The 11,608-nt window shown below is 44.2% G+C and overlaps 1 protein-coding gene across 1 annotated transcript; it reads right to left on the bottom strand.

Annotated features, from left to right (window-relative positions):
• Positions 1 to 1,561: 1,561 nt before the first annotated feature.
• ATF3 (activating transcription factor 3) lies at positions 1,562 to 11,380 on the bottom strand. The gene is made up of 4 exons (XM_059467763.1): positions 11,270 to 11,380; positions 6,458 to 6,701; positions 5,449 to 5,556; positions 1,562 to 4,506 (listed from the first exon to the last, which is right to left on the bottom strand). Exons 2-4 carry the CDS (start codon positions 6,695 to 6,697, stop codon positions 4,309 to 4,311), a joined length of 546 nt encoding a protein of 181 aa, XP_059323746.1. The 5' UTR covers positions 6,698 to 6,701; positions 11,270 to 11,380; the 3' UTR covers positions 1,562 to 4,308.
• Positions 11,381 to 11,608: the final 228 nt, after the last annotated feature.

The following is an 11,608-nucleotide window of genomic DNA, read 5'->3' on the forward strand; positions in this document are numbered from 1 at the left end:
GAAACCTGGCAATGGCCAGCGCGGGTGAGGCTTGCACCTAGACAAGAGCTGTGCTGGAGGGGAGGAGGCAGGGAAACCAAAACCACCAAGGAAAATGGATGCGAGGTACAGCCATCACCCTGGATTTGAGAATTTCCTAAGATGAAATACATTTTATTTTCAAAACTCTTTTGTTAGTGACAAACGGTTGTATGCTTTTCATTACTCATAAATTATCCAGATTCTTTAGCAAATCTATCCCTTTAATCAATAACTTCCAATTCTAATGGACCCAGATAGAAAAATTATTGTAAATTTCAATTTGTTGCCATTCAGTTTCATTAAACATTTCCAGCCTTGTATAAATCATTGTCTCTACCTACCTTTAGTATTGCTATTTATTCATTTATATCAGGGAAAGAGCTAGAAAAGAAACAGAAGATGCTCCTTGTCAAAGCATAGTGTGAAGCCCAGCATGCTTTGAGGTCTGCATGGGCCTGGAGAGACAGATTTAGCATCTAGAACAGGACCTGAGGAGAAGATGTGGCATATAATTTCTCAAGGAATACCAACTATGCTATAAGGAATATGTCAGAGACCAATGATGGTTTCATGCTTTCAACTCATACCATTAAAAAAAAATTACAAAATACCAGTTCAGGAAATCGTAGCCCTAATTTTGTTGGTAAGGTTCTCTAAACCAGGGCAGGCAGGTGATTTTTAAGTTAGCCAATTTAGTGTTGAACTGGGTACTCAAAAGCAGAGTTTGACAGCAGCTATAGGAGAATGCATGAAAGGGTGAATGTACTTATGGGGACTGCACAACTGCAAATGGATGGACCAATAAGGAAAGTAAACATTCAACATTGCCAAGCTCAGAGTAGCCTAGATCTTCCTTCCAGATGATATTTTTAACTGGATTTTGCAATAGAGCAATGGATTTCCTGATCCCTGGAGCTCCTGGCCTTCTATCTGGCCTCTGTGTTACAAGTTATGACTGCTTGTAATGGATTGAAGCCAAAAGTTGTGTCCACATCACCGGCTGTCAAAACACAGGGACTTCTGTCTGGGTGTGTAGATACTCAGTTTTGGAAAAGCAGGAGAGAACATTTTGTTCATGTTTCTCCCCAGACACACCAATACACAGACACAGAGAAAAAACCAAAGCCCTAATCATGCCATACTTCCTTAGTGTCTTCCATATAATTGTAGAAAACAATCTAGAAATATTAAGGCTTCAGAGTAGCAAAAGCATTAAATTCATTAGGGAACCAGACAGTTGAAATAACTATCAGCTGGTTGGTTGCGAGGTTAGGAAAGCTTCAGGAGTTCTGTTTTCCAGTCCTTTAATCAAGCTCTAGGCCACGAATAAGAAGTTTGCCTGGAATTCACAATCAACCTTGCAACAACAAAATTTTGTTTACACCTTGACAAGCAGTGAACAGTACCAGTTTTACCTTATAAGATGCTCATTGTTGCAAACCCATAAAGAGTGTTTGCTTTTTAATATTTCAGTGTTGTTTCAAGAGAATGAAGTTGCTCTTGGACCTTGACACATAGAATGAATTAAATGACACTTGAATAAATATATATTAATTCTTTTTTATTAAAGTATCAAAACAAACTTGAGAATAGAAAACAAACTGCTTTTTAATGCATTTTAAGGGTTCTCCTGAATAAAGTATACTTTGAGAAAACTCATGCAACATACTGTGTGGCTGTTCAAACACTCTTTTCCTGGGCACAGTCAAGTGACCCTGAGTACCATCATTTCCAGAACAGCGTGCAGGAGCACACGCACACACACACACACACACACACACACACACACACAGAAGGAATACAGAGCAGCTATGACTGCACATGTAAAGAAATAAAAATAGATTCTCTTCTGACAATAGTAGTGGTACCATATTAACATTTGGCATGCCGAGTAAATAAGAGCAAGCAACAAAAGCATAACGCCTGCATCACCGGTGATATGGTTAAAGCAACCATACAAATTCCCTAAGAGAGACACATGAATTTTGTCATTACAGTCTCTGTGGTAATACTTTATAACCAATCATGAGACAAACAGCCCTGTCTGCAGGTATTTGAGAGGCAAAAAGCAAAGCCAAGGTGTACGATACCGGGGCGATGCCTTGGTTTTGTATTTCCCCATTACAGAAGTCAAATAATGAACATACTTTGACAATTTTATTGTACACACACCATGTAGATCTGTTGTCTGGTAAACAGCTGGCCCAATTACATGTAGAACTCGCCCTTTAAACCAGAGAAGTTGCCAAAGAGGCTCCAAACTCTGCTCACAGGACATGAGAAAACTCTCACTGAAGTCAATAGAACCTCCTTCCAATATACAGAAAGATCATGGATTCTTAAGACAGAATTGGACCTAGAATGCCATCTTTGTAATACATTCACTGTTCAGATACATGAAGCACATACTCTTAACATGTGATACAGGACATTACAATATATCCAGATCTTAGGAAATGGTACTAAGTAGTTCTGTTGCAGAATATAACAATCATATGAGGACCAGGTACAACATGTGGTGGACTCATGCGAGACTTGCAGGGTAAGAAGCTCATGGCTGAGGTATCTTCAAGTTTAGCCTTTAGAGCAAACACACAATTTCAACACTGCAGAACTGGTGTAAAATATTATGCATTGTAAGCTCCACTTGTATTTTGCTTTGTTTAGATTGTGGCATTGAACAGTCAGACACCACTGATGGAGGTACAAAATGTTGGAAGGCACATTATCTGCACCCAATCATTCAGGACACTCAGTGCCTCATCTTCAAAAAAGATGAAGGATAAGCGTTTTTAATAGTGGTGTCTCAAGTACAACTGGTGAAGTTTAGGAATATATAATATTAAACACCAAGAGATAAAAGACAGCTCAACACTTTTGTTTTCAGTTTTATCTTGCTCGCAGTATTTATTAGCTCTACTCATTATGATATTAGTGATAAATAAGGATAATACTTTCTTTTACAAAAAAAAAATGTAAGGGTATATTTTATAGAAATAAACAATCTGAGAATTTCATAGAAACATCAGAATTTCAACACTCATAGCTCCAACTGTTTTGTCCAGCAGCTCTTCTACCAGTTCAAAAACATCCAAGGTTAGTATTTAATAAAAAAATTAAACTATTCACTACATCAAAACTCTTGCCTCCTTTAGATTCTAAATAACACTTTAGATTGACTGTAGTTGCCACTCAAATGTAAAACAAAAGTAGCTACAATCATAACTTTTCCCTCTGAGTCACCTGGCAAAAGGAAGTAACCCTGACCAGGATGGAAAAATCTTTGCCAAGCTCTTATGCCTGTAAGAGCTATCTGCATGAGCAGACCCACTGACATCCATGGAACCTCTTCTGTGACTGAGGGGTAATAGCATGAATTAAGGCATGTAAGATTAGATCCTAGATGAATTTTAAAAAAAATTTTTTTCCAAGGCTCAGGAGTCTGGGATTCACTCCTGCAGTTCTTTACTTGAGCAAAACCTCTATCAATACCCCATGCACAGTTAGTTCCTTCTTTCCAATTCAGTGGGCTCAAGTCACCAAGTCAGTAAGTGACGGTACAAGCTGCTCTTCAGCAATTCAAGGAAAAATTGAATTGTCCCCAGGGGGTAGTATCTGGGGTGATAGCTCATAAAATACAAGCTAGGTTACCTAGATGTTCTGCAAGGAACTTTTCTTTGTCACACTTACTAGACCCTTCAAATTCAGTCACTGAGATGAGTCACAGAAAAACCCACATGAGCGTTGTGAAAAATATGAGAAAGCTTGGTTGGAACTACAGGGGGGTTTTTGTGTGTGTGTGTTTTAGGTTAGAATGCAACGTTACACATCAGTACATTCTGCCAGAAACTATCCTCCTGGAAATTCAAAAATACTCAGTCCTCTTTCCCTACCAGCAACAAGGAAGAGCAGTGTCCATCCAGCAGAGCTGTCTGTACCCCGTGCATGGCTGGAAGTCATAGTGTTCTAGCACAAACCTGTGAGTGCACATACTGCATGCTAGCAGAGCTAAAACTTCAGAAGCTGTTGTCTGTAGCTCCTAGGAACAGCAAGTATGACAGGTGCAAACCCTACATTGGAGGCAGAAGGCTCCTCAGTTTGATTGAGACCAGATCTTCCAAGGGCAAGGATCGCTGTCAAGCCAAAATGATTGTTTCCACTCATGAGAGCAATCTGCCCTTCCTAAAGGCTCTTGACTAATAGAATCCTACACTTTATGTCAGACTCCCCCACGGATTCTGGTAGCTGTTAAAAACATTTTAAATATCTCCATGCTTGCCATATCACTTAACCTTGCAATGTGCCTTCTTTGATCTGTTGAATAAAAAGATTTCTTTCATCCTCAGGTGTCCTCCCGTTCTGTGCACGGACTATGCAGGTGGGCCTGTGCAGGTTGAGCATGTATATCAAATGCTGCTTCTCGTTCTTCAACTCCTCAATCTGGGCTTTCAGCTCCGCATTGATCGTCTCCAGCTTCTCCGATTCCTAGCACAAAGCACACACACAATTTGACACTCAGAAGTTCAAACAGTAAGTCACTGGGTTTTTTTCTTACAGTTGTTGTGTTTAAGTGTGGGAAAGCGTATGGCTGGCAGAGAAAGGAATCACATGTACTTAGTGTGCTGAAACGATGAAACTGTACATTCCCCTGTCAGTAATGGCCTGAAAACCATATTGAGAGTTACCTCATTTGGCCTCTAGAGAATGTAATGGAAGTTGAAAAGCAAAATTCAAACTTGTATTCACTTACAGTGACAGATACCCAAAGTATTATTGCTATCTTCTGCAAAATTATTCTGAGCTTTTTGGGTCAAAAATTGACCCAAAATTATTTACGCTGCTTCTTAACTCCCTGGAACATCAGCTCATCTATAAAGCCATGTTAAGCTAGCAAACTGCAAACACAGCTTTTTTCCCCTACCCCTAGATGTAGGAATATACAGGTCTGTATACCTAGATACACAGGCTTGGTGCTACTGAAATACAGTTTTATATCACAGCACAGGAGATGAAGATGTGCCTGGGCTCCTAGGACAGAGAATTCAAGTTTCCACACCACTCTGTTCATAAAGAAGTCAGAAATTACTTGTAGGTGCTTGTGGGCTCTCCACAGTGAATATTTTATGAAACGTGATTTTACTTCTTTTTGTGTGCAGTGTACACATTCAAATTAACATTATCCCCATAGAAAGATTGGTCACTGAAACAGCAATCTCTTTTCACTCCTACCATGCTTTCACTTTATGCCAGTATCAACCAGGTTTGGATTTAATATTTGGCATGTTTATTTTTCATAACTAATGCTTTTAAGGGTTCACAAAGTTTTGGGGGATATCTTTCTGATTTCCTACTATGACAATACCCTATGCTATCTGTTTGGATCCTGGCAGGATGACAGATTTGGAACAATTCTATTCAGTCACTTACTTTTTGCAAACATTCTGTTTTTTCCTTCTTTTTGTTTCGGCACTTTGCTGCTGCAATTTTATTCCTTTCTCTTCTTCTCTTTTTTCTTTCATCCTCTTCAGGAGAAAACTGTCCCACAAAAACAGATACACACAATGCATAAGATGCTGTAAACAGGAGAAAACTGTATTTTGATAACTTCTGGATTTTTAAAATCGACATGGAAAGTGCTGTCAGTGCTCACATCATGAGTTACACAAAAATGTGATTCTGACCTTGTAGAAGGGCAGGAACTTCATTAGAATTGTCAATGAAAACCTTGACAATGGAGGGGGGTTGTATGTAATCTATATGATGGTTCATTAAAATCAGTGGTACTCAAAAAACTCACTGAACGTCTCCCCAGGCTCCCACACCTCTGTGTCTCCTCCATTTCCCAGGGAGGAAAAGGAGGAGGGGCACAGGGAGCACATGGAGGATGTGTCATGAGTGAGGCAGCCAGAAGTGAGTGAATTAACGGCAGCACCAAAAAGGGCACACTGTCACACTTCCTTCTGTTTCCTGAGGAAGCTCAGACCAAGGTGTAACTCTTTCCTTGACCAAAGCTATTTCCCCACTTTCAAAGAGCAATGTTTTTCACGGATAGTGCCATCTTTAAGCAAAAATATAGTGTGGACATAGCAGGTCCATGCCTTAACCCCCACGGGTTCTGCTGGACTGTCCTCAGTCAAACAGAACTTCAGCAGTGACTTATTCCAAGTCCAACCACCACTGGGCAGGGAAACCAGATTAGCACTTGCTCTAAGCACTGTAAACATTGTCTGTAGTCCATATTGAAAATCAAATATCCAACTATGAGAATTACCAGAGGCTTTGCCCAAAGCACTCAACAGAAAGACAAGCAGCTGGCTTAAGAGGAAACAAGTATGGTACAGGGGGTTGTCTATAGTTAATACAGTTAGTGGTCTTGTGGCAAAACTTTATTAGAGAATTAATCATTCACACCAAAATTCTGTTTAAAGAGCCTTACCTCTGTTTTCAGCATTGATGTTTCAACTGGCCTTTCAGAAACAGTCACTGTGTCCAAAGTGGAAGACATCCTATGGAACTGACGCTTGTTCTGAATGGCAAACCTCAGTTCCTCCTTCACCAGAGGGGTTAAATTTGTGAAATCATCAAACCCCAGTGACCCTGCAGGGGACAAAGTGGGAACAATTGCGGAGGCGCTGACTTCTAATGCAGATACCTGGCCTGAGTGTTGGACCATCATTTTGCTGAAAGAGAAAAAGAGATAATATTGATAGTCTTTCAACAACTTTAGAAAGGCAAACAATATCTCTTAGAGATATATTTCATACTGTGAATAATACTGCAGTTACATTGCTTCAGTCCCCATTCCTAGTCTATCCCAATCCCTCAAAAGAGACAAGCAGTTAAGAATTTGGAACTCAAAAAACTTTCAACTTTATGTTAAGTCAAAGTTAGTATTTAAAAGTAAGAATAGTATCAGCACATGACACAATTTCTAGGTCTTTCTGAAACTTAATATTTAAAAAATTTTGTGCAAGTATGTGTACTGTTAAGTTTTAAACTGGTAGTGTGTGGCAAATGAGAATTGAGTCAATAGGAAGAGAAAGAAAACAAGAACAAAAATCAGACAGCAAATAAGTAGTACTATTATTTAAAGCATAGAAGGAGAGTAAGAGTATATTCATCTTCAGAGCTATATCACCACAAATTCCAGCTTCAAATGGACAGAGCAAACCTTGTTCTCAGCTACACTTAGCTCAATGAGTTTTACTAGAAGCTGAAAATTGCTAACCACAACAGGATCTGTCACGAAGTTATCACACTCAATTTTACACACAGTTGTACATTTGGCTATAAACCCCTGGAAAATAGTTAACAATAAGAGCTGACACAAAGGCAAAAGTCTCTACATGGTCTGTGGCTCCACAGCACAGGCTGAGTTGGAGGGATTGACTCATGAAAAATGTGAAGCCGTTTCTTTCATTCCTTTGCTCTTGTAAAATTCGAAACTGTCCTTATGTGCCCTCCACGAGAGGCTTGAAATTCTTAAATATTTATGGCTGGATCTTCTGCTGACATAAAACAGTGTGATTGAAGAGTCTTTAGGGGAATTATGTAAATGTAAACCCATGGAGAAAGCTAATTTCTAGTGGATTTCTGAAGAAAACAAACCTATCCAACAGTGCTCTCTACTTTTCTCTTTTTAGTCATTCTTGTTAGTTATTTTTAGCCAGTTTTGAAGGGAGAGAGGCCCCATGTGCTCTGTGAAAACTGGTGTCCCCACTGAGGGAGGAAGAGGCAAAACTCAGCAGTCAGTCATCCAAACTCAGTGGGTTTGCTGATGCACACATCCCTGCAAGCCACAGCTCATCTCTCACCCAGCAGAGGTGAGATAAGAGGTCTGGAAGAAGACTGAGCGCCTTTTGTGTATGGTCCAAGGGACAAAAGGTGCAAATCCACAGGAAAACAGATTGTAATACTTCCCTGGTTCACAAAGTGACTTGTGCTAAATTGGATTTTACTATGTTGGTTTTCCAGCTGTCTTTGGTGCAAAGATTTTTGGTTTTGTTGTTGTTGTTTTGGGTTTTTTTTTTTTAAATAGTGGTATAGATAACTACAGTATGTAATTATCTACTCTGGATTAGAACCACAATAATTACAGGAAAGTCAATTGTAATTAACTTGGTGCAGGTAAGCAAACAGCTGCCTCAGGGTAGCAGTGTGGGTAAGCTAAATTTCCACATGGTCAATCCAGAACTGCACAGTTCCCTGTACGTTACTTCTGGAACCCAGCAAGAAATGTTTGGGGTCATGTGCCTTGACAAGAAGATTGAATTTGCTCAGAGATATCTAAAAATACGCTGTAAATCCACACTGGTGCAAATGAGAATAGAACCCGGTTCATGGCTGTGAGGCAAACACAAAAATCAGAGGAGTGTGAATTGCCTGTTGCTGGAAAATATCAGGTCCAACTGCAGTCTTCCTCACTTCTTCCTCTCTCAGTGACCACAGAAGAGCTGAACATTTCCCAGAGTCTCAGAGTGAAATCCTGACCCCATGGAAATCAAAAGGACTTTTTCTGTTGACCTCAATGGGGCCAGGATTTCACCCGTAGTTATTCAAGATGGGGAAATTATTTGGAACAATTTGTTATTCAGAAAGACCTTGGGAAATTTATGTAATTCTCTTCAGAAAGCCCCTGCTCATGAGTCACATTTAAAGTACTGATACAGTTTAATCCTATAATCTCAGAAAGCTAGCAGTTACTCCTTTCCAGCAAGTCAGAAATGGCCCTATTAATTTCCAGCTGAAGTCCTCCCAGTATTATTTACGATTTACCAACATTCAACCATACAACTAATTTAAACAGGCTAATTCCAGATGACACTGAACCCCTCACTGCCAGCAGAAATTTCAGTTATTTTCACTGACTCAGTGTCCTTGAATGCTGATGATGGCTTCGTTCAACAAAGTTAATTCTGTATAATTCAATCCAACCAGGATTCTTAAAGTAGCAGTAAAACTGTTTTTCCAGCCTCCAAGATAATTAGTTGGGCAAGTAATTTTCAAGCTCTGCTGGTTTATTCAATTATTTTTCAGTTTAGGTGAACTTTTAATTAAGGTCAGCAGCAGCACCAGAGGAAACCAAGAATGTGCCTGAGAAATTGTGTTAATTGTGGATTTCTAGCGGTTAGTGCTAAGTGCACCACAACCACCAAAACCCTCCTGCAATGGCTTCAGGTCCTCTCACCCACCAGTCACTAGTGTGTAACAGAGGAGTGGTCAGGTGCCCAGAGCAGGAGAAAGTGTCCTTGACCGTAGGAGCTGGCTGCTCTCCTGCCCAGACAGCTCACTGCCCTCCCAACCATCCTGAAATGCAACTCTAATTGCTCCAACAAGCTAGATGTTGGGCAGCTTCTGAGGAACAAATCTGCTTTCAGAAATGTTTTACAAATAGGAAAATTAGATTTTACTATTGAAAAAAAATTGCAACAAGTTGCCCTTCCTTGTCCCAATTTTTGTACAATGTCCCTCTGTCCCAAAGCCATGCAGAACACTATCTCATTTCCTCTGGGTTTAGGAAGGCTGGGGAAGCAGTAGGAATAAGAGTATCAAGCCTTAGAGCGTGATTCCATGGTGGCCTCTCTGCTACAATCTCTGTTTACTGTGTCAGACCACGCACATGTCCTGCAGTTGCTGCCACTGGAGGTGCTGAACACTTCTGAGCACTGCCCTGCTCCCGGCACAGCCTGTTCCCGGGCTCGGTTAATGCTTCATTGCTTTAGCCTCACTTCTGGAATTCTCAACAGTTTTACCCTCCCTATTCAGGTAGGTTCAAACAACTCCATTCATTCGTTCTCCCCCTGCTTTTTGTTTGTTGTTTTGAAGATGATTCTTTTCATCTACAATGAGCTTTTACATCTCCTCTGCCAAGATTTTAAAATCTTAAAATCTTAGCTGTGCTCTTCCATTATTTAAGGATATCCTTGTTTAATTTCAATATTGAAAGTGACTACTTTCAGTTTTTTTCTTGCTTAACAGCAGATGGCTGACTGTGCTTCTTGGTTTTATTTCTTCATACGAATTCCTTTTCCTCTGGTGCTGATGCAATAAACCTTGATAACCACTGAGGTTAATCTTAAACAGCATTAAGAGCAATTACAGTTCACAACCTCTGTGCACGCTAGTTGACCTTAAGCTTTCTGACATCCCACATCGCTCCCGAGGCATTTTCTCTGCTGCCTTTCAGTTTCTCAAACGCTGTTACTAGGAGGAAAATCGATTTCCAACAGGAAACCCGTTTTCTGAAAGAAGTTGTCCGTTGTGTCACGCCTGATTTGCTTAGGCAAGAGTTCAGCAACTGATCTACCCCACGCCAAGACACGGGGACCGAAAGGAGAGCGGATATCCCCGGCTGTCACGAGAAGTTCCCGCTCGGTTTAGGGGAATATCAGCGATAACTCTGCCCGCGGCAGCGCGGGTTTGTCACGGCCCGGGCTGTCCCGCCGCGGCTCCCCCGTGCCTGTCCCGGCGGTGCCGCCGCCGCCTGCCCCCAGCACGGGCACCCCGCTCCGCTCGGGCATCCCGGAGCTGCCGTGTCCCCGCTCCGCTCGGGCATCCCGGGGCTGCCGTGTCCCCGCTCTGCTCGGGCGTCCCGCGGCTCCGGGGCCGTGTCCCCGCTCCGCTCGGTCATCCCGGGGCTGCCGTGTCCCCGCTCCGCTCGGGCATCCCGGGGCTGCCGTGTCCCCGCTCCGCTCTGGCATCCCGGGGCTGCCGTGTCCCCGCTCCGCTCGGGCATCCCGGGGCTGCCGTGTTCCCGCTCCGCTCGGGCATCCCGGGGCTGCCGTGTCCCCGCTCCGCTCGGGCATCCCGGAGCTGCCATGTCCCCGCTCTGCTCGGGCGTCCCGCGGCTCCGGGGCTGCCGTGCTCCCGCCGCGGCCGCCACCGCGCGGTGCCGAGCGGCGCTGCCGGCCGGGGACAGCGGGGGCCGGGCGGGCTGTCCCGGCGCTCACATCTGGCGGCAGCCCGGGCAGGGGCTTCCCCCAGATGTGAGGGCGGGCACGGGGCCGGGCGGCCGGGGGGCTCCGGCGGAGCTCGGCGGGGCCGGGGCTCTCCCGGAGCTCACGGCAGGCGGCGGCACCGCCGCGCCAGACTTCGCCCGCGGCGGAGAAACTTTTGCCGGCGGCGCGGCGCGGGTCCCCCGGCGGGCATCCCTCCCTCCATCGATCCCTCCATCCCTCCCTCGGCGGCGGGACGGCCTCCCGGAGCTCAGCCCCCCAGTCCCGGCCGCCCCTGTCCCGCTCGCACCTACCTTGGTGCCGCCGCTGTCCCGGCCGGAGGGAAGGGGCTCGGCAGCCCCGGCGCGCTGCGCTCCGCGCTGCTCCGCCGCCCCCCGCGGGAGAGCGGCTCCCTCGGCTCCCCGCGCCTCTGCCGCTCGCCCGGGTTGCATCACCCCCCTTTTATAGCCGAGCGGGCAGCGCTGGTATTTACTCTGGCGGCGAGTCCCTGGCTGATGTCATGCTATTAATAGCCTCTCCGAAAGAGAGGGAGGAGGGAAGCGGGCCGGGGCGGTGATGCAAGGCTTCCCCGCCGGCACGGCTCGGCACGGCACGGCACCGCACGGAACCGCACGGAACGGCATCACCGCGCC

The sequence above is a fragment of the Ammospiza nelsoni genome, chromosome 3 (genome assembly GCF_027579445.1).
Source record: "Ammospiza nelsoni isolate bAmmNel1 chromosome 3, bAmmNel1.pri, whole genome shotgun sequence".
NCBI lineage: Eukaryota > Metazoa > Chordata > Aves > Passeriformes > Passerellidae > Ammospiza > Ammospiza nelsoni.